The following is a 24,046-nucleotide window of genomic DNA, read 5'->3' as shown; positions in this document are numbered from 1 at the left end:
GCAGCGGCGGCGGCGGTGGCGGCGTCGAGGGGCGAGCCGGTGGCGCCGGAGGGCTCGGCCGGGCGGCGGGGGGCCTGCCGCGGGGAGGAGGAGGAGGAGGAGGAGGAGGAGAGGCGCTGCGCCGAGCCGGAGGCGGCGCCCTCGGCGGCGGCGGCAGCGGCAGCGGCAGCAGCAGCGGCAGCGGCGGCGGCAGCGGAGGCGGCAGCGGGGCCGGCCCGCGGCGGCCAGCCGGGGGAGCCGCCGGCCCGCGGGGCCCACGGGGAGCTCACCCGCTGCGCCGGCGGCAGCGTGGCGCTGCTGGCGTGGAGCCGGGCGGCGGCGGCGGCGGCGTGCTGGGGCTCGGGCAGGTGGAAGGCGCTGCCGAGGCTGGGCGCGAAGGGCTCCCGAGCCGCAGGGGCGGCGGCGGCGGCCGGCGGCGGCAGCGGCAGCGGCGGCGGCGGCTCCGGGCCGCCCGGCTGGGCGCCGCGGCCCCCCGGGCACTGCTGCGGGAAGGAAAAGGCAGAGACAGGAGTCAGAGCGGGGCGCCCGGAGGAGAGGGACCGGGGGGGGGGCCACGGGGGGCGCCCGGTGCGGGGCGAGCGGGAGGCGCCCCGACGGTGCCCGGGGTCCGCCGCCGGGCACAGGGCGGGCACAGGGCTCCTGTCACAGCCTCACCTGCTCACAGCTTCGCCTCACCTCACTTCATCCTTTCATTATTTATTTATTTTTTTAAATAAATAATACTTCTTTACTTTACTTTACTTCTTATTTATTTCACTCTTCTTCGATTATTTGTTATTATTTTTTTTTTTTTTAATCGTTCCGTTTCAATTTCATCGCGTCTCGCTTCATTCCGCCTGGCTTCACGTCTGTCTCCTCGCGGTGCGCACGGTGCTGGCTCCTCCGCACCCCAGCTCCCTCCGAGCCCCCCCAGTGCTGCTGAAATCGGCCTGAGCAGTGCTTTGCTCAGACACAGGCAGCTCTCTCTGTGTTTGGTGAGGCGGAAAAGCCTTTAAAATGCAAATCGTGGGCTCCGCGACTCGGTTCAGAGTTGCGGTGGGTGCCCACAGCAGCGCTGCTTCAGGTTTAAATAGAAACGCGGCTTTTTTTTTATTAAAATCGCCCTACAGGAAAAACAAAAAACAACAACCAAAACACATAAATAAAAGCACCGAGTTCCCGGAATGAAACTTGGCTTATTCTCGCTGGGACACCCAGCAGGCGATTTGGGGCAGGAGCTGAGGACAAGGCAGGTGATGGGAGCGCAGCATGTAGGAGGTCCATAGATGCCAGAAAGGCGTACTTCTGCCAGTCTCCTCCCACTACAAAATGTTCAATCCCTCGCCTCCTGCATTTAACTTTTGCAGCCCCGCCCCTCATCTTGAAGGCTTGGTGTTCCTGGGGGAAGACCCAATATTTCCCTAGGCATGGACAAGAGGCAAGGCTGTGGAGGAGCCGCTCTGTTAGCAGCAGGGAGGCCACCGGCACCCCGGTGAGTGCTGACAGATCCAAACCTCCCAAAGAGTGGCTTCAGGAGGCTTCCCTCACTGCCAAGCCCTCTATATCCCTACAGACAGATTTAAGGTGAGCCTTGCCCTCAGTCCTGAGCGGGCAGGGGGCCCGCAGGTGCCAGGAGCCTGACCACCATTGGGTTGGACATGCAACTAGGGGGTAGGAGTCCCACAGCGCAGTGTGTGCATCCTGAAGCCTTGGTACGTGGCCGACAGCTCCAAGCTGCTCATTTGAAAGACTTTACAAAAATGAAGAAGGCAAACGCTGGGAATATGGGAGAACTTTTAAAAGCTACTTTCGTTCCGAGCTTCTCACCATCTCTAAAGAGAAGAGAAGGTCTAATCTGCAGCTGGTTTTCCAATAACGCACTTGACAAGAGCACAGTTTTCATTTTCAACCGTGTGGCAAAACCTTCTACAAAACAAAAGCAGGCTGCCAAGATTTAAAACAGCACGTACAAAGCAAGGTTTGCACGTGATAAAAGGTTGTTTGAACCAGCTACGTTATCCATTGCTTCTCATTAACAAATTTTACCTTTTGAACTGTTAAAATGGACTGGCATAATAGTGTACTTTGCAATACTCAAAATTGCTACAAAATACAGTATTTTGGACCATTACCAAGGTGTAGCGAACATCCTGGTAACTTAAGTTTGTCACTGGTTTTAAGGATTCTAGGCAAGCCCTGTCATCATGTATACATAATTTCTTCTTCTAATCTACTTTTACGCTGCTTGATATGTCAAGGACTTACAGTAATTAATTTAAAGTAAACCAATAATATCCCATATTCACTCTATAAAGCTGTAAGCATTCTGCAAGCGCTAATTCAAAAAAAAAATGCAAAAAAAAAAAATCCCTCACATTATGATGGTCTGCTATAAGGAAGGAGATATAGTAGAGGATACGAGAATTAAATGCTTAATTAAAAACACAGTGCTTAGCACTTTGTAGAAAGCCAAGCATTTGCTCCGTGTGAAGGAGAGAACTTTTGGATGAACAGATTGCAACGCAACGTTAGCATGCAGTATTTTCTGAGTTGTGACTAATCTCAGACCTGTCTTAAATTTGTTGTGAGGTTCTTACTTTTTTCAGAGGAACAAGTGTGTGCTCTTATTTTCCACTCGTGTTTTCAGAGGCAAAATGCATTTCAGATTCTCCCTGGGTTTATCCTTGTCTGTTGCTTAGGACAACCATACGTCATTGTTCATCGTGTGATGTGACATTACACTTTGTATGGAGGAATGAAATACAATGGTATTTGTTCCATCATTTTTCCATTTATCCATTATTGTTGTCAACCTGATAATGAAACCGTGTTTAAACTAATAAATTGAGAGCAAATTTGCTTTCCAGTTGTTATATCCTCCTTCATCAATCTACTTCACAGACATGAAAAAAAAATCAAGGATTTTCTTTCTCCAGCCCTGTAAATATCTATTCTAAGACTCAGAAATTTCAGTTTTTCCAGTATCCCAAAGAAAAGGATCCTGTTTTGCTTCTTTGGATTCAATATGTGGGTTCTGTCGTATCCTTTTTAATAGCAGAAGTGCGTGAAAAAGCACAAGAACATTAATATAGCTATGAAAAATATTTTCTTTCCTTATTTAATCTTATTAAAATATCATTTCCTACTGATCCTGGCAAAACAAGATCTGCAGAGCTCTATACATAAAATTACTGAGGGTGTCCAGTTAGGTTATGGTGGAGTAGAGAGAACAGCCTAACCGATGTCTGCCTGCCTGCCATTATTCACACTTTTAATGCACCAAATTTCAGCGCCTCTGCTTTTATTGAAGTCAATTTAAATTGAAAATTTAAATCAGAACTTTAGCTGAAAAAGATCAAATGGAAGACCTTGCTAGACAAGACTGCTGTTTCATAAAGTCGTATTGAGAGGGGCAAATAACCGTGCTGCATTATTTATTCTGCTGAAAATTATTCATGGATAAGGAGCTAGAAAATCCTATATGGCTAGACAGCTTAAGCAAAACTTTGGGCTGCTAATTACTGAAACATCAGCGGGCTGATTCTTGGAGGTTGCTCCCAAAGGGAAGAGCAATGTGTAAAAACAGCAAAACCTGAACAGCCCAGGTCTCAGAGAATAAAATGACCGTTATGGATGTATTAGCAGGTGCAGCAGATGTGTTTGGTGTATCACCTAAAATCCCTTCAAATTAATTTTTTCCTAGGCATGCCAAAATGCAAAAGCGAAAACTGGTAGAGCCTGTACCTCTGTGCTTCATAGGTGTGAAGGAACAGAACGTCTGTCAATGCAGCTGGCAGCGTCTCAGCAATAAGGATGCAAAATGACTTTAAAGCCAGTTCTTGGGAATTAAATGAAATTACATTTTCCAGGAACACACTGGAAAATTTGCAGCACGGTACCGGTTACCCTTAGGAAGCTGCAGGTTGTGCTCAATGTCCTGTGTACTGCCCTGACAGAACAGAAGAAACTGAAACGCTGGGTTACCTTTGAGCAAGTTTTCAGTCCATTTAGCTCTCTGGAGCTCTCAGGGATTGCTTGGCCCTTAACATCTCAATCCCCAGCACACCAGCACATCTCCTTGAGACTTCTCCCAGCTTCCTGGGCAGGTTCCCAAAAGACGGTCACATCTGGTGACTGTGAAGACAATCGTATACAGCACGTTGTTGTCTACGAGGAGACCTTTCTCTTGATTCTAGGAAGGACTTTCCAACTGGACATTCAAGTTGCGTGGAAGGCATCTCTCCGGGCTGCTCAAACACTGCTGCTCTGGCTTGAACATCTGTGGTGGCTGTCAGCTTTAGGCAGCAAACTTGATCATCCTTACAAGGGTTTTGAGAGACCCGTGTTGTTTTTTAAGGATCCAACTCTCAGAATCCTAATGATGTTCTGTGATCTTTCAATCATTGCAAGACTTCCCAGTCTATTGAGGGATTTTTATTTTATTTTATTTTATTTTATTTTATTTTATTTTATTTTATTTTATTTTATTTTATTTTACTTTATTTTATTTTATTTTATTTTATTTTATTTTATTTTATTTTATTTTTCAACTCAAAGAAACTCCCATATGGCTTATCTCAAGGTATCATCCTCCTTTGGTCCAAACCCTCTATTGATTCTCTTCTACAAAGGGTGGAATAGGGCATGGAAAATGCTTAACAATCCCTCCCTTGTCTTCATGATGCGGACTTCCGTCCTTGGGCAGCACCTATGGAAGGGTCTTTCCCTTGCCAGGCTTCTTCGCTGTCATTTGTAAGTTCCTGACCTTACGAGGAAGACGCTACCGTTGTTCAAATGCACTCATATGGTAACAGATGCCAGACCACACCTGGGAATCCTTCAGCTGTAGCGTGTTTTATTTATTTCTCCCAATTTCAACACAAAGGTCATGACTGGTGCAAGGCCATCTCTACTGTGTTTTCAAAACAAACCACAACACTATTAGGAAAACTTGTCAGCCTACCTGGTCCTAATCTCAAAGGTCACAGGTAGATGAATGTAGCTAATGCCATCGTCGTCTTCCACATACACAGACAGCATTGTGTGAGGTCATTTCAGGATCTTCAGAGATGGTCAAGCTCTGGTTGCAAAGCAGCGCCGCAAGCTGCAGTCATTACCTCCTGTAGGATCAAACCAGCCTCCTGCAGCCCCGTTTTTCACTAACGTAAACTCTGCTGGTGACTTGCTCTCTGCGAGTAGCAGTAGTAAGAGTAATCTGTCCCAAGATTTCATCTGCCTCCTCTACTTCTCACGTTCATATTCAGAATCCCATTTTAAACAGCTCATCATCTGCCACATCCTACCAGAAGTGGAGTCCTTATTTTAGATCTTGTTTGGGTAGAGCAACAGGCAGCTCATCACCTGACTCGTGGCAGGGGGAAACACTCTAACTGAGAAGGGCCAACTTACAGTTTTCTCTTGACGACTGAACACTTTCTGGTGCCCATGTGCAAATACTCTAAACAGGGCTAGTGAGACGCAGTGGTCTGATGAGTACAAGCTTAACGACTTGGCTATAGGAGGAAGAAAACAAGTTGGAAAATTAACTGTTAAATAATTTTTCAATTTTTTTTTTGTTTGTTTTTAGGGGTTTTCAAGTCCTGTGCCAGCACGTTCAGTCCAGAAGCTTTAGGAGCATTGGATAAAACACAGTAGTGATTTATGTTGGTTGCTGGTTAGCCTCTGAGAAAGTTACATGATCATGATACATGATAAAAAAATCTTCATCCAGAAATGTTAACTAGTTTTACTTCCTGTCCCTTCCCCTTGCAAACACATGGCAGAGCACACCAGTGCCCACCGGTTGTATTACATGCTATGTTTTATAGGATATACGTTATATATATCTACAGTGTAAGCTGACTGTTCTCACTGTGACGGTAAACCCCATCAGTTGTTCACAAGCTGCATGTTGTCCAAACAGAGCCTTCACCTTTGAGTAACTCATCTGCAAAACCTGCTGCTTTTCCTAACACATGCCATTACCGACTCTTCGCAAATAACGGTAATTGATCAATATAGCACGTATCAGGATCTGGACACCACGTTTGAGAAGCTGTTCTCAGCTGGGAAACAGAATAATTTCCTGCCACAGGAGCAGTCATTGCTAAGAAATTCAATTCCCATGGCACTTAGAAGATTAAAGTTTTGTTCTAAAGTATACTCAAAGCACTGGAAAAACTCTATGATCTATAACATAGTCCTCCAAATTGACAAAAATGTTAGATTGCACTTTGCAGCGCTATACAGGAAATCCCAAGACTAATTAATTCCTGGTTTTTATACAATTGCATTTTCAGAAATTGTTCTTGCTGTCACAGCTGGCCTTGGGACTATTTACATATTTTCCCACACATTCGGGCTATCAGTCATGTTCAGAGATAGCTGTACTCCTTGCGCACAAGCAGAAAAGGAAACTATCACAATCTGAGCAGTTAAGACTCATGAGGCTTATTTTAATTATAATAGGGATAGCAAAACAATTCCAAGGATCGACTTTTTTCCCCTTAATTGTGGGATCAGCAATGGGATCAGGTCATATTCAGAACTTTTTAACTGACTCTTCCCTTTCTTGTATAACCCTTTGAAACATCCTTTATTATGTGGTGTTTTTTTTTTTTTGTTGGCTTTTTTTTTTTGTTTTGTTTTGTTTTGTTTTTAAATGGTGTTAATTCATAGTTTATGTGGCAGTTTGTTAATATTTTGAACATATATTTTAACTTAACTGAAGTTGCCAAACATCCTTTGAAATATAATGGTGTGAACTAATATTTATTATGTTCCATGAGTTATTTCTTTGCAGGAACATCTACCATATAAGCTGGAGGAACACAGAATAAGGAAATAAATAAATAAATAAATAAAAGATGTGCAAGGTTACCTTACTAACTTACTAGTAACCCTACTGGAGGTAACCAGTTCTGTGTGAATGAGGTGATTCGTGATAATTTTTTAGAACTAAGCAATGGCTGTTCAGTGTGATTTAAATGAAAAAAAAATCTAGATCATTGTTCTTCTCCCTCTTCATAAATTCATCCTTTTCCATCATTATGAGAAAATTTTTATTAAGAATATGAATATTTCAAAACCTTAGGCAACTGCATGTTTACACTTTCCCCTCCTTCCACTGTTTTTTATTATTATTTTTAGGTTCTTTCTTCTTCTCTCATCTCTTCTGTTTTGGTTTGTTTCAACTGCTCTGTTGCTCTTATAACCTGTTCCTTACCCGTTGTCTCACTCCTTTCTCTAGATTCCTTGAAGAATGCACCCCAGCCTTTCAGGCTAACCCTTAGCTACAATACTTTCCACAAAGCACAGCTCCTAATGACATCTGCCCAGGTTACAACCAGTTATTACAGCCTCTGCCTTCTTTCTTGCTGGAGTCCTGCTCTCCCGCTGGCTCCAGTCCCCAAGAGCATCAGGGAAGGCCTCTGGTAAACACCGGAAAACCCAGAGACCTTGCCACTGCACGGGCTCATTTTAAACCCTTGACAGAAGAAAAAAAAATACATATCCAATCTGAAATGAAATTTAACCGTGTTTTATTTCGTTTCTCAGGCTTGGAGAATAGTTTTTTGTTTTTTGTTTTTTGTTTTTTTTTTTTTTTTTCTGAGCAAATTGGGTGAATGGAATATAGTATGTCTCTTGGTATCCCGCAAGCTGTGCGATGACTATATAATACTTGAAATCTCTTAGCAATTTAAGGCTTTGAAATTCAAATGCAGCTCACTTCTAGAGAATCCTGAATTGTAACGTGTCCCAGTGTCACACTGAGATGGTCTGCTTTACAGTGGCAGTTAAGTTCTAAAAAGAGAAAATAACCTGAATTGACCAGTGAAACCCAGTCAGATTTGGTTTACATGCAGAAGCATAAATACTTTGAGAAATTTTGGTCTAAACTGAAGCTTAACTTCCCAGTGAGAGGCTTCGATGTCGTGCTGGAAAGCACAAAATGTGAGAGGGTTATGTGTCAGAAATGGAGGCAATCGTTCAGACAGGAAGAGAGACTGAGAAAGTTTTCATGAGTATCTGAAACAAATTTGTACATGTGGCTCTCTGGTAAGTTTTTGACTTAAAGAATGGCAAAGAAAAAGCAAAAAGTGATTCTTACACATCAGTTTGGGCAACAGCACACGGCTCTGCTTGGCATCCCAAGCAGATTTTGCATCTAGTGTCACTTTGTTTTTATTCTCTGGCACCTAAGTGCTTTCTGAAATAACCTGATACCAACACAGCAAGGTCCTAGTCCTTCGCTGGGACTCCCCAGCAGCACAATTTTCAAACTTACATGGATAAACATTCAACCACCAAATATGCAAGCAAGAAAGTAAAACCGGCGTGTAAATCTTTCTCATCAGGATTATTTTACTACTATGCAAGCCAAACCGCTTCAGATTTATTATTCAGAAATCAAGGCAGTAACTCAACCCCGCTGCACGATGCTTCGAGCAAGGCAAAAAGGCAGGCACCGGAGAGCTGGTGAGCACTGAGCAGCTCTCCTTCCTTGCTGTTCCCCGGCACGATTTCGGGTGGGAGAGCACAGGGCAGCTGTAGGAAACCTACCTGGCTGTAGCTCTGGATGGCACCTCTGGCCTGGGCGCTGCGGGCCGGGAGTGGGGCGGCTGCCGTCTCGCCCAGGGCGAGGGTCTGGTTGCTGTGGTAGCTGGCCGAGTACTGGAAGGAGCCCTCGGGCTTGGCGTTGAGCTGGAGAGCACTCTGGGACAGGAGGCTGGGCCCTGCGGGGAGAGGGATGGAGCCGTCAGCAAGTCTCAGGGAAAGAGCACTCAGGCGCTGTGCAGGGGGCGGCCCTCGGAGGCGTCAAACGCGTGCCACGTTTTGGCTTTGCAGTGATAAAAGTCACCTAAATTAAAACGTCTCTTTACCCCTCAATCAGCAGTGTTATGCCATACAAGTTACAGAGCATGTCTCTTTCTTCAAGAGTCACAAACTGTCTGGGAAAGAAATTCCAAGCCTAAATAAAGCCAACCAAATGATTTGATAAAGAAGTATTCAGCTCAGAATACTTTATGAGTTTCCTTTTTTTTTTTCTTTTTTTTTTTCTTTTTTTTTTTTTTCCCCAGATAAGCCTGTTTATTTCACTTAATTACACCCAGTCGGTCAGTATGGGAAATGCTAATTTGTCCTTCCCCAGGCCCCAGCACATCGGATCTATTGACTGCTGCTCCTCTGCAGTGTACACACGGTGATGCAATACTTTGGTGTCTGTAGGGATGGATGGCAGCCTTTAAAATATTAATAGCTCCTCTCATCATGTAGAGCTCACCCTGATCTTGGTGAATTTTTGATGACTATTTTGTCAGCCTATCTTGTCTTTCCCATCACAGTAGCACACAGTAGGAGAGCACAGCACAGGCAGAGAGCTCAGATTGGGGCTGCCAAACCGAGAGGTTCGTGCAGCATTGGGAGTATGAACAGTGACACCTTCAACAGGCATTTAGCTGCTCTGCAAAACTCGAACATGCTCCCATATTCATTAGTTTCGTTTGCTAGCAGTGGAGCTGATCACATCCACCCAGCAGGTTTCCTGATTTTGGCTGTGAGAGCGTGTACGGGGCAGGGGAAGGCTCTGGCTGCACCGCGCTGTCTGCGTGGCTGAGACGGGACTTCCCGGGACCGCTGCTGCCGGTGACCTCCTCCTGTCCCCATGCACAAAGAGCTGCGCTAAAGAATACCCACCTAATCCTCCCCTATGCCATCTCTGATCGCAGTCTCTCCTAGTTTTCAAGGAACTAGCTGACTCTTCCGTGGTGTCTGGGCCCAGCAAGCGAAAGAGAAGAGGAGAGAAAAGACGAGGGTTATGCCTGGGGCATTGCACGTGTTACAAGGCAGTCTAGCTTCACCCCAACAGCTACGATGCACAGCATTTTCAGTGGCTCCGCGGGGACGATACCTTCACGTGCTGGCTAGCACAAACAAGCTCAAGAGAGCACAGCAGGTGACACAAACCTTAAGGGATGTGAAATTATAATGTTGGTTTAGCTCCGGGAGCACACATGGAAAAATTTTAAAGAGACTTACGACAGTCAAATTTCAATGAATTTTACCAGAAATAACTCCCAATACATCTCTAATACAAATGCCAAATTTTGTGTCCTGTAAGTCTTTGCTAAGAGGATGATTAAAAAGATTTCCATTTAAAAATGTGCAAACAACCCCCCTTCTCCCCAAAATTAACATGGAAAATATTTTTTCCCCAGCTTGTTTCTCAGAAATGGCAGACTCATTATAACTGACATTTTCCCAAATCCAACCTGAATGGCTCATATTATATAAAAAAAATAAAATGCAGTAGGCTGTGTAATAGTGGAAGCGCTCACATCTGAGTGCAGACAGTGATTATGACGCTATTTTACATATCGACAGTTTATCAATTGCCAAATCAATCTCATTCATCAGAATATTCCAGATCTAGGACAAATTTAGAAAATAAGTTCTGGGCCTTGTATTTTCCTTACAAGCACAGAAGGAGGCAGGGCTTCATGTATGTTGAGAGGTTATTAATATCACACGCACAGGAAAGTCGAATTAATCCTGCATGGATGCTTAAAAAGCCAGTATCTGGTAGCTTTCTATTCCCAGATAACCCTTACTAAGCATTTTCCATTTAACTGTTTTTGTTGCAAATCTTGTTGTTTAATAAAAAAAAATATTTTCATAGTTTTCTTTAACGATCATAAAGAAAATATAGGCATAGTTTTAAAATATATATTTTAGATGTTATATTAACCTTTTAACCTTTCAGATTTTGAATTTTCACTGAAAATTTGCCTACGATCAACTGCCATAATTAAGTCCACAAAATTCACAAAAGCATAACTTTCCCAGGAGGGGAAAAAAGTTGAAGCAAGAAAGAAATTTTTGCACATGAAAGTGTTTCAACTCATTCTTAAAGTAATTATGCTATGACATTTCTAAAGCTTAAATAATGATTAAACTATCACATGCTATGAACTCAATATGTTTAAATTTTCATTGCATCTGGCTTTTAAGCGTTCTTTTCATATTACTATTGCTCACTAGGGAATGCACGTAGCCAGCTAGGATCATATACAAGGGCTCCCTGCACCATTTAGCCTAAAAGTTTCAATGCACTTCAAGAAATATATCCAAAATGGGGAAAACGAAAGGAAAAAAAAAAAAGTTAGAAAGTTTGAAGCACATGGCTGTGAACTCACTAAATATTAGGTAAAAGTTTTTATTTTGTACCTTAACAAGCAGTAATGAGCTACTATAACCTACATGTATTTGAGTAAAGTAATTACAAAGTCATTTGAGAGAAACAGACATATTTAAATTTCAAACATACCCTCATTTCTCAACCAAAAGTAGAAAAAGATTGAGTCTGCTCACCTGCAAATAACTAAGTCTAAAACAAGCATAGAGACTGCATGGTACATTTGAAATCAGAGTGATCTTGAAAAAAACATGAGTTCCTTTTTTTAGGATTTAGTGACTACAAGCAGTCCCATCTTGTTGATAGGGAAAAGATGGATCACATCTCCCATCAGGATTCTTGAGATTTCAATCTGAAGGCACAAACAAACCCTTTGAAGAGCCTGCAGCTCACACAGAAGAGAAGAAGTGGTTTGTTTGTGTACTGCTGTACACAGAAATAAATGGTAAGGCTTACTGATGGCTCTTTACAGAAAACTACTCTTTCTACCCGGCAACAATTTCAACTCCATTGTGTTAGTACAAGGAATTGTGTATGCAATTATTTTCCATTTGTTTTTGGAAGCATTAAAGCAACTGGAAATTCTTTATTTTCAGTCAGGTACTCTAAATCAGCAGTTAGCTATTGGAATAATTCAATCTCATTTGTTACCTTAATGCTACATAATTAAATATCAATCTTCAATTTAAAACATGCTTGAAAACAGCTCCAGCTTCATAAGGTTCAGGTTAACAGACACTGAGTATTTATAATACTGCTTCAAATATTTGCACTACATTTTGTGTGGTTGCTGCTTGGGAGGACGTAACTACCTGTTTTCCCATACGTTTTTTCACCATTAAATCAAACACCTGTTCTTCTTGTGGGAGAATATTAGTGGTGGGTTATTTGTGGTGGATAGCACCAAACTTGTACTGATTCAGTGGATGTCAGTTTCCTCCTGTATTATCACTAAAATGGTTTCCTGAATTTCCTCTCACATTTGTACTGAATCAGAGCCATCACGTCGCAGGAGGCACCACTGTGGACCAACTTCTAAAGATGGAGCAGGGCTCAGTGAGGAACTCTTGGGTGTGCACCTTGCTTGGGAAACAAAAGTGCACTAAAGCCAGGGAAAGCTTCTGGAGCATGGAGAAGGCCAGGCAAGAAGGGAACAGAAGAGGATGAAGGACATTCCTACTGCAGGGAGCCAACCCACAAGGAAACCTCAGGGGTGAAGGAGAGCACAGGACTTCTCCAGGAATCAGAGAAGGCAAATGGAATTTCCTTCACAGTCTGGAAACCCAGGTGCTAGAAGGCATGGCAGGGTTAGATGAAAAGTCACCCATTCAGAGAGTGAGGGAAACTTCCAAAGTTTCTTTGGAAGCCCTTTTCATTAGCTTGTATTACCCACTGCTCTTAAAGTCAGTTGTGTTATAGGTTATTATTTTTTCTACTTTAAAAGCCTAATAGTTTAAGAGCTTTGGAGTACCTGCTAGTACCTGGCACACTTACTTCAAGGTCAACAGGGAAGGGGAGCAGATCCCCTGCAAGACTCTAGCCTACTTTGAGTACCACCACTGAGGACATTAGCATCAAGGACTACACTTGCCCTTCTGCCACACTGTACTTGAGAATCACAGAATCATTAAGGTTGGAAAAGACTCCAAAATCATCTGGTCCAACCATCGCCCTACCACCACTATCACCCACTAACCCATGCCCCTAAGCACCACGTCCAACCTTTCCTTGAACACCCCCAGGGACAGTGACGCCACCACTTCCCTGGGAAACCCGTTCCAATGCCTGATTACTCTTTCTCCTAATTTCCAACCTAAACCTTCCCAGGCACAACTTGAGGCCATTCCCTCTGGTCCTACCACAGTTACCTGTGAGAGGAGGCCAACCCCTAGCTCCCCACACCTTCCTTTCAGGCAGTTGTAAAGGTCTCCCCTGAGCCTCCTCTTCTCCAGACCAAACACCCCCGGCTCCCTCAGCTGCTCCTCACAAGACTTGTGTTCCAGGCCCTTCACCAGCTTCGTAGCCCTTCTCTGGACACGCTCCAGAAAATAAGCAGTCTGGCATTACTGTGAACAAGCTGATTTATGGCATTAAGTATGGTGTATACAGCCATAAATATAAGCTGCTGATTAATAGACTCCATCACAAACCACTGACGAAAGAGAAGCGGTGCAGCACCTCGCTGCTTCTGGCAAGGGTTGGTCACAGAGCTTGCATAAGTGTGGGGCTGCAGAATTAGCCTCACCAGGCACGGCTGGGGCTGTTACTGAGCCCTTTACTTGTAGAGGATAAGGTGCTGCATGGCAGGATTTCACCTCAAGCCATTGTACTTCTTTCTGGATGATAATACAATGTGCAATGCTGCAATCTGGTGAAGCATAGCTATTTAAAAACCAAAGCAAGGAAGTGAGCGGTCTTAAATGATAAGATTATTATTAATTCAGTGAAATCATAGTAACAGTTGGTTACAGGAAATCAAAGTCACACAAAGAGTCCTGATTGTAATCATCTAAGTCTGTGTCAAAAATGGAAAAAAAAAAAAAGAAAAAAAAAAAAAGAAAAAAAAAAAAAAGAAATTATGAAAACATTTGTCCTTTTATTTTTAAGTGCAATATTTTCTTTGGAATTCAAATCTTCTGCCTGCCCATTCTGCTTTCTTCAGACCACCTCCTCTTCCATCTTCCAACATTCAGAATCAAAAAATCCAAGCCAACCACGTAACAAAAAAAAAGAGCAAGAACCAAAACTTCCATTTTGATTTCTTTTTAAAATAAGTAATTCTTATACAGTGTGTTTGCATACAGACAGAATTGTTTCAGAACAGCAGAATAACAAGATACTTCTCGGTACCTGCAGGTACTGTTCTGGCTCTACCAGTGAATTTGAAGACAATGAAAAAAATAGTTACAAATGCACATAAAACATAGAACAAATACACATAAACTTCTCATTCTACTTCTTATCCAAGAAATAACAAAATATTATAGACCAGTAAGGGAAACAAAAAAGGTAACATAACAACAAAATTCTATCCGTATAATTATTTTACTATGTTTTTCTGTTTAGGTCATACCTTATGTTTCCTTTTCTTCAAACAACACTTTTCAGCCTACTCAAAACAAGATAAAAAAAGCTTTCTGTTGTTCAAAAAAAAAGTGCAGTTTGCTTTTAAACAGTATCATGTTGCTCAGCACAGAAATTTGTTTAACTTGTGCAACTGACTTTTTACCTACATTTCATCAGAACAATCCCACTTACACAATGAAGGAAGGTCCAAAATGTCCATTTTTGTATACTCAGAAATCCTCAGGGGCTAAGGCTACTATATTCAAATCCATTGAAGTACACCTGGCAATTTCAGTAGGAGTCAAACCAGTTTTTAAGATATTTTAAGTGTAAGAAAGTAAAGCGTGCTTACAGAGAAAATGTACCAAATGAAAGTACAGTATAAAGTCAATTAAAAAATCCAGTGCTGGGAAAGAGTAGCTATATTATTTGAAATGCTGTATGCCTAGTCATTTTTTACATTTTTTTTTTTCCTGTTGAGATTCAGTCTATCAGGAATACCATTTGTAAAAGTAAGCTTTTGCATGGGACTGCGAGAAGTTCAGCTGAAAAGCAGTTGACTTGACAGCTATGTCAAATCAGTAACTTCTGCAGCGGAGATGCCCTTCCTGGGGCAGAGAGAAGCACTGGGCAGAGGCAGCAGCCACTTGGCTAGAACATGCGGGCAATGTAGCAGCACCGAAAACCAACTCCCTGGTGGGTCACAGAACGGTGTGGCAGGGTGGCAGAAGGTCACTAACAGAGGCAGCCTGTCCTCACATCAGCAGTATGGGTAGACTCATTTGAACATAAATCAAATCTCAGTAATTCACTCCAGTTTGGGCTACCTCATGTCATCAGCAGACTGACTACATCAGCATGCTCCACATTTTAAAGGGATGCTTCTTTCTGCTGGTCCTCCTGCAAAAAGAGGGATTTAACTCTCCCTGACATTGCCAAATTCAAAGACAATTGAATGCAGATTTCCTCACACCCTTGGAAACAAACACAGAGAGAAGCTGGATGCTCAGCTGCCTGCCACAATCCACAGTCCTGGGCTAGGAGGAAGGATGCTCAAATTAAGCAATGAAAGAATTAAATTAAATTAAAAAAAAAAAAAAAAAAGACTGACCAGAGTTAATCAGCACAGTACTGAATTTTGATTCAGTGGATAGTCATTAATGCCTACCGGAGCTTCGGTGAGAGATGATAAAAAACAAGCACTGTAGCCATCAGCAATCTAATAGCTGTTAGAATCAGAGCTGGTTGGGAATCAGAGCTGGTGAGTCATGACGTGTTCTCTTCCCTTCTTTCAGAAGGTCCCTGTCTGCTGAATATGCAGTAGCAGTGATTTCCAGATCATATCCCATAGTGGTCATAAGCAAAAGAGTATTTCATGTAAGAAACCCACTAGGAATTTGGAGTCCAAGGAGCTTAACTGTGTCAGAAGTTAAGCATTTCTAGCAGTTAACTGTTGTAATTGCTGAGAAGACATGAAGTGCTGAGAGTCTGGTGCGCTACCTTTACACTGATTAGAGGTGGAAGGAAGAAACACAGCCTATTAAATTTTGCTATTTGCAATATTAGTATATCCTGAGTGAGGATTTAGAAACACATACGTGATGTAAAAGCTGATAAGAATTAGGTACAATCAGTATTGGTACTGATATATTTTTATCTACAGGACAGCCAGGTAAGGTAGTAGGAGTCTGTGGATTAACTTTATTATAAACTAAGATAACTTAATATATATATATATTTTTACCTTATCTTGTAGTGCCATTGCTGGTTCACAAAACTAAATAGACAAAATTTAGAATGTGGGATTATTGTGAAGGAGGAACTCACAAAAAGAAACCAAAGAAATCATTCCTTGTGGTAGTATTAATGACAGCCTATCCCTACTGTCTGCCAGTCAATCATCTGAAAAGTTAATCATTTCCTAGTAAGTAGACTGCAATATCTCATGGAATACATCACATAGGAAATTCTTAGAAATTGTAGCTTCCCTGTACATGACAAGTCAAGATATTTTTAGTTCATGCAATATAGCTATTGTACAGTCAATCTTCAACAGAAAAAAAAATAAATTATTAAACAGGACTAATATTTTGTATTACAGAGCAGAAGCTATCATGTAATAAGTATTCAATAATACATTATCTGTTAGTTGTTAAATGATCAAATAATTATCATATAACGATAAGTTACATACAGTACTATATTAATACAAGATAAGGGCATGATTATTTCAGTAGTCTAAATGTATGTAATAATTACTTTTGAATTGGCTAAAATAATTGAACTACAAACTACAGAAATACACACCTAGTCAGCCTCCGAGAGATAATTACATGCTTGTTACTTAGTTTTCCGTGTGAAGTTTCCAGTGAAACTAGCACGTGAGTGGAAAGAGCAGGATGTTTTCTCTGCTTAAGATTTAAACTCAGTTGGAATACTGAGGCACATTTCCTCTCCAATTAAGTAGTAAACTGGAGCACAATTATTGTGTTATACATTTCCATTTGGTCAATCATCTATTGCAATGCCAGTTCTAATTGACAAAGGAAATAGACCAAAGCATGCTAGAACGAACATTTAATTAGCTCACATACCAATTATAAACAACACTTCACTCACCTTCGATCAACTGACAGAAGTAGTAATGATAAATTATAGAGTAAGTGTAAATAAAGTGTTTTTAATTAGTGTAATTAATCACTTCACACATTCTTCAACCTGCTTTGCTCATTTGGGTAAGAGTTGAAACAAAGCACTAGCGAAACTCCTTTAATGTCCTTTAAACATTCATTTACAGAGTTAATAGGTTGAGGTGCCTCACATTCCAGCTGGAGGAGTCATCTTCTAAGTGTTCATATAGGCCTAATTAAGGATTTCAAATACCAAAAGTCATTGTTTACTGTTCCTTCTTCCTCTTAGGTCATTTAGTTTCAGTGTGAAATATTGATTCCTACCCTACAACCTACTTTTCTTTGTTTAAGTGTGTATAGTTATGCAAAGTAGTTGCTAACCACTCCGAAAGCCTGGCTGTATTTGTTGCCCAGTTTTGCAAAGAGATATATGACCATTTGTTTGTTTTAAAACCCTCCACTGCAGCATGGTTTATTTCCGAGATCATCAGAAACATTCTTTGAATAAACTCTCTGTTGCTGGAATAATTTCGGACAGTGCTGGAAAGCTGAGGAATTGAGTGGAGGAACGGTGAGGGAAACCCTGCAGGGGATTGCTCAGGATGACAAGGAGCAGCCACCTAAGCTCAGACTTCTCTTCCCCATTTCCTAGTCTCTGTGGAAGTTGCAACAAATGTAGATGGAAGCAACAGAGGCAGTGGTCAGATGTAGGGAAAGCCATGGGAGCTAGAAGGGAGACCTTTCTGGATATCCTAAAAAGAAGATGTTTTCTTAATTACAGGCAAAAAAAGGAAAAATTAGGCCAAAGGAAAATATAAAATTCGAAGAAGATAATCTGCCATCAACATGGGCTTGAGTCAGAGGCTTACTATGCATAAGATGTCATGAGAAAAAATAATGAGGAAAAAATTAAATGTATCAGTTAAGACAATTGGTCAAACATTCTGGAGGAAAAGAAGGACTTTAAAGACAGCTGTTAGTCATATCTCAGGTCTGACTCATACACTCAGGACAGTACTAGGAAAATATTTCAAGATCTATATTCTAGGAGATACTAAATATTACAGATGTCAGTACCTCTATATTACAATAAAGAATGTCACAGCTGCAATGTTGCAATGTAACACAGGCATTCCATGGCCTAGTAATGCATAAAGCTTAAAGAAAGGGGAAAAAAAAAGCATACACATACCTAAACTGAAGGAATAAGTTATAAACTCTATATTAAATTAGCTCCCTTGTTATGAAACAAGCATATCTCCTGAGATGAGAGGCAGCATTCTCAAACAAGTACACTGAAAATGAACTTGTTTTACAGAAATGGAAAGTAATTTATATGCAATATTATGCTCTACCAATACTAAGAAGGCTATGTTCTACCTACAGATACAGAAAAGGGTTGTAGTGTTGTTACAGAACATATTTTTAGGTACTGGAAAATAGAATTTGGTGGAATACGTTCAGAAATGTAGCCTAAGCTCATTTTCATCCAAGCAGCCTATAAGTGATATGTATCTGGTGAAAAGATGTAAAAACTAGGCTGATACTATTATGTGAGGGAACAATACAAGGATATCCCTTCTAACTCTCTTTCTAACCTAATTACTGCTAGAATAAAAGACAAAGATCATTTTATTTTGAGAGTAGGTGAACTGGGAACAGAAAATGGTTTCATTGCATTCTGGTTATCATATGCTTATGCTGATAAAAACTCAGCTATTATTGTAAGAGAAAAAATGAAAGCTTTGGTTAGGATTTGAAATAATAAACCACTGCTGCGTGGGACAGCAAAGCACCACAACCATCCGCAAGAAGTAGTGGGAAACTATAAGACCTGAAGTGAGAAAGCCATTTAGAAATTCCTCTGTCAATGACTCTCAGGAGCGGCTCTGCAATCAAGGCTGCTGGAAAATGAGCACTAGCACCGACTATCGGGACTCCAGCACATTACTGCAAACCCATACTGCCCGGTGGTTAAAATTCACTAACTGTGCACCTGGGAGGGACAAGAAGAAAACCAGAAATAGCTGAACTGAGTAAGGAAGTGTTTTAAGAGGAGGAATTTCTTCATGGATGGCAAAAATTTGTAGTTGGTACATTATGAATGCAACAGAACCTCCAGTGAGATAAAATAAAAGTTGTTTGAAAGTTAGGAACCATATGTGGCGAATATGAAATCCCAGACTCAGAGAACAGGGCAACATAGCAAAGCCTAAAGCAACCCTGAAATAATAAGCTAAGTTCAGTGTTATTTACTCAGATAAAGCATTATGTTTTACTTTCTATATCCACCCAGACATGGTATTACTCCAGATGTTTGTACAAAATGCAAGACAGATGAATCTTCTTTCATAAGCAATACTTGGTAAAGTTTGATGGTAAGAAAAAATTGGGAGTTCTGTTTCAGATGAGAGAATTTATTGGAGATGTTAGAGATCAAGACCTAAAGATAAGCAACAAGCAATAACAGGGTTAAACATATTTAACCTCAGAATACAGAAGTTCCCCTTGTCTTTGATTTTTATTGAAAAAAAACTGCCTGAAATTTAGATTAAAATCAAGGATAAGCTACTACTGCAATTTTTAACCGACCTCAGGATTAAACAACTTCTTTTGTGGAAGATTAATCATATTTTATGAAATCGTTTGCTAAACTCTGCACATATTGAAATCAGATATTATCTGAAAGACATAATTTATCATTAGCCATTAGGATGATGGGCTTTATAGGAGCAATGGATAGAAAGAGCCCGGGTGAGAGATGGGCAGCCAGGATAACAGCTCAATTGCATTTACAGAGGACACAAAGAGGAAAAGTAATATCCTCTAGCCTTCTGTCTAGGGATGTTTAAGGTTGATCGGGAGCTCTTTTTGCAGGAAAATTTCTGCTGGCACATGTTACACCCTCATGAGGAGCCTCTGCCTACAAAACCTTGTCAGTGGCCTGAAGTAGACATGATGTGAATTACACCAGGAATATAAACCACTTCTTTCCACAAACAACCTGATTTGTTGATGGTGATGTTACTTCTGTGAAACTCTACAGGTGGCATGCAATACTAGAAGTGGCAGAAGTCACACAGTATTCTGTGTAACAGAAGTTTCCTACGTGTTAAAAGATCAGACTATGGAAGAACAGTAGAACAGTTGCTGAACTGGGCTTTTGGGATGGGATTAGGTATGTTTCTGAAGGTGACCACAAGAAGAAACTTGCATGCAGGAGGATGCAGCATGTGCAGCTATGCAGACAGCAATCTCCGACTCGGAAGGAAGTCTCATGCTTCCATTTGGGTAACACTGAATTTTGGCATAAATAATTGTAATTTTTTAAATTTATGTTTTCATAGTCAATCTACCTCCCATTTTGCAAGAGATATACACTTTTAAAATGGAGTGTGTGCTTGGTTTACAGGAAAAAAAAAAAGCCAAATAAATTAAGAACATCTTTTGTATGATTAAATCATAATTTTTGGAAGCATTTTATACCTTAAAAGACCAACTGTCAATTTCAAGTGTTCCTAATCGCCCTCTCTGCCCACCACAGCTTAAGGCTGCTATTGATAATATTGAACGAAAGTGTTCCCTTTTTATTTCTAGGAAATAAAATCAGATGGTTACAGACATCACACAAGCGTGACTCACATGAAAGCTGAGTGCATTATCAGAAATCAAAAAAATCAGACAAATCTCTTCTGGTAGACTTAACCTATGCTGCTAGCAAAAATAAAAACAAACAAACGTAAGCTTCTGACTACAAAGCATACACAACTATTCACAGATATCTGGATCGGATACCAAAAGGTATCATTGCATCTTGTATTTTGCTCTATGAACATAGCTACTAGCACAGAATAGGTCTCCTATGACGTGCAAAGTAGAACTCTTTTTTTTTTATTTTTCCCTGACCTTTAATAGTCTTAAATTTTGAATCTTTTCTGTCCACAAATGAAAATGGCTATTTGGTTTCTGAGGTGAACTGGCTCAGAATGTATTTAACACTGCCTTGGAAGTCGGTTTACTAATAAGTAAGTCAACTAGGTCAAAATTTTATGAGAAACTTTTTCATATGCCAGAAACACCCAAGCCATAAAACAGAAGGTATGCCCCGATCTATGTGGGTTGAAGACAAATACTGCCTAAAACTTCTCCGTGGCGAAAACCATACCTGCCAAGATGATCTACTCCATGCACATTTCACACAGGCCAACAAGCCAATTACCTCTTTTGCACAGCTGTATCTACAGACCGGTTTCGTGCTCACGAGCTGGCGTGGGTAGTTCAGAGAGCTGTGCAGCTCTTGGCACTTCTAACCGTGCTGAGAGCGCGGGCGCTGGCATACCGCTACGGCACGAGTAGGGCGAGTGCTTTATCAGTCTGTCATGAGGATGTGGGTGCACTTGTTTCCTGGCCCATGCTACAGACAAAATATTTACTGATGTATTTCTGCGCTGCCAAAAATCTTTCCATGTTCTGCTTCTACAGATGCTACCATAAGTCACTGTCACTTTCTAATGAGTTTCAGTAACTGCTTCCTGCAGTGGATGAGGGAACACCTGGTTACTTGTGCAGGATTTCAGTTTGCCACAGGCTAATCATTACAAGCTGATCATTACCTCCTTTCCATCTCTGAAGCTACTACTAATTGCTCCTGCTTCCCTGGTTTCAGTGCTCCCACATTTTCATTCTCCCCCTCCATACATACTTTACCAGCTGTTATTACTCCTGTGTTAATTCAACTTTCACATTTCGAAGCACAGTAATAAAGCTAGATTTTAAAGGGTTGTTTTATTTAGGCAAGGGTTGTAAGTCACTTACACAGCATGAAATGACACTGCGTACTCAAGTCACACTCATCTCAGGACAAGCAAGCTCAGATGTGAAGCAATACGAAGTCATATTCCCTCAGTATGGTATTGATACATAAAAAGTCCATTTCATCACGTAGGGATAACCTGAGATAAGGGAACCCTAAGAGACATGTTCTAGGTGACAGTGCATTGAAACAGAAAATCAGACAACAGGTTGCTGTACTGAAGTGGAGGGAAATTACAAATGACTGTTGTAATGTTGTCATAGTATTACCTTCGGACTTGCAACATGGCACATCAATGAGCAATGTGGATTAGCGTAAAGTTAGATAAAGGTGTAAAAAATGAGGACTACAAGGCCACTTTTATGCAGAAAATATGTTTTTATTTTTATTTTTTTTCTCTGAGGGTGAATAAGGTTTTGGGGGCAGGGCACTGAGGTTTTATTTCATGATTTGTGAAAAGAAAGATAAAGGAACTGGAAAAGAAAAGATGGAACTGAAGCAAGAAGGGAAGTAATAGGCATACAGGTTTGGTAAGACAGGAATGGGTAGCTTATGGAAAGATGGGATAGCAAAGGACGAGAGAGCACAGGAAAGGAGAAGGCTAGAAGAGAGATTAAAATGGAGTCAGCATTTAGATCCAACAGGACAGGAACATACTGGACTGTCACGCTTTGGAGAGTTCTGCCAGTGCCTTCTAGCACTCTCTCCCTGAGAAGCCTGCAAATCCACCCGGATACCCTACTGGTCTATAAAATGTCTGCAGAAAAATTTAGGCAGCTGGTGTCATGCACAGGAGGGTGCCCACAGCAACCCCTGTGCCAGCCCTGAGGAACAAGCAAAAGCAGAAGCAGCTTCCCTGAATGCTGCTGGCTCCTTCAGGCTTCCCCAGGCCTCCTGCTGGGAAACAGTCACACGTGAGCTTGAAGACAGGCAGAGCGTCTTGGCAGAGTGAGATCAGCTGGACCCGAGTTACAATCTATAACACCCCACTACCTGAAAGTCATGGCAGACCACAGACAATGAAACAGATGCCAAAGGCTGTCAGGATTGCTGGTGGTGAGAGCCCCTGATGTGGCTCTGCTCCTAAGTCTGACTCTTTGCAGTGGCCTTCTCCTGCCTGCATAAGGGAAGTGATCACTAAGGAAAAGGGAAAAAAAAAAAGTCATTTGCACTCTTGAAATGAGAAGACCGATATGAATTTAATTGGATGCAGTATGCTAGCAGCAAAGACATGCTTGTTTTACCCAAATCTTACCATGCTGATACCAGTGATAAGGAGCAAAGGTGACCAAAGGAAGATATAGAGTACGTAATGATGGTGTTTGAACTGCATCTTTTCATCTGGAGCTACTCTCAACACCTTTGAACTCAGCCTCTGACAGAGGATAAAAAAATGAAGTCCAAGCTAAGGATGTTCGTCGCTGATGGAGCATTTCCAGAGGAGCACTGTCTGTAAACATTGATTCTGAGATGTAAAAGCTGGCTCTTGGGTCAGTCTAGGGCTTGCTCCATAATATCAGATCCTCACGTCTTAACAGGGTTTAGCAATGAATGCACAGCAACTTTATGTGGTCAGCTCTTCTGTAATGACGTTAAGCTTCCTCTGAGGACTGCCACAGGGACCAGGTCTCAGTGTTGTAGGCACTGGTTTCACTGCTGGCCAGTGGCTATTACTATGTTAAATGACAGGATGATTATTTTATGCACCTATTTAGGGTGACTAGGGCCAGAAAGGGAAGGCAGATAAGGATCAAGGAAGCAACATCTTATCCCTGTTACTCAAAAATCTAATTATTTAAGAACTGCTCCAAAAAACATAAGTTTATTCACAGTTCAGACAATTTGTGCGCAACTTTTTCTGTGAGAACATGCCACAAATAACTGTGAGACCACCCTTTAACAAAAGACTTTCGTGTTTGTCCACCTTTCAGAGGATATACCTCATTACAAATTGGGCAAAGATGACTTGGGAACCCCACAGTTTTGAAGCCAATATATTGAAAAGGCTTGTATTAGAAGAGATGGATGGAATAAGGAGAGGCGTCCAAAATGTCCATCCGCAAGTATTTACTCTGAATGTATTAAAATACTGTCAGATGTTTTATCAATAAATCAGAACTCCCTCAAGCCTCATACTTGGCCTGATTTATCTGCAGCTAAGAACTGTTGAGTCAGACGACTGCCCAGTTTCCATTAATGCAACAGGAAAGAGAAGTAGGAGGAAAGGTGAGGTGACCCTTGTTGCACACTTACGCCACTGCTACTCCAAAAATCCAATTCCAAAAATTAAAGAGGGGCACGCACACTGCCAAGGTGATTTTCTTTTCTGAAGCATACTCAAAGAGCACATGATTTTATTAGTGT

The 24,046-nt window shown here is 41.5% G+C and overlaps 1 protein-coding gene across 5 annotated transcripts in view; it reads right to left on the bottom strand.

The window, feature by feature from the left end:
* Positions 1-24,046, bottom strand: part of CTNND2 (catenin delta 2) — a 642,859-nt gene that overhangs the window by 273,151 nt on the left and 345,662 nt on the right. For 4 of the 5 annotated variants that reach the window (XM_084509612.1, XM_084509610.1, XM_084509613.1 and 1 more), the window contains 2 exons: positions 9,676-9,750; positions 8,542-8,714 (listed from right to left, as the gene is read on the bottom strand). In XM_084509612.1, the coding sequence (XP_084365738.1) occupies positions 8,542-8,714; positions 9,676-9,750 (248 nt within the window). The remainder of the gene's footprint in view (positions 1-8,541; positions 8,715-9,675; positions 9,751-24,046) is intronic. The other variant, XM_084509611.1, reaches the window with a different exon arrangement.

This window comes from Aythya ferina (genome assembly GCF_964211825.1).
Source record: "Aythya ferina genome assembly, chromosome: 2".
NCBI classification, from domain to species: Eukaryota; Metazoa; Chordata; class Aves; order Anseriformes; family Anatidae; genus Aythya; species Aythya ferina.
Note: the sequence above shows the minus strand (reverse complement) of the source record. Positions and strands in the feature narration are given on the sequence as shown.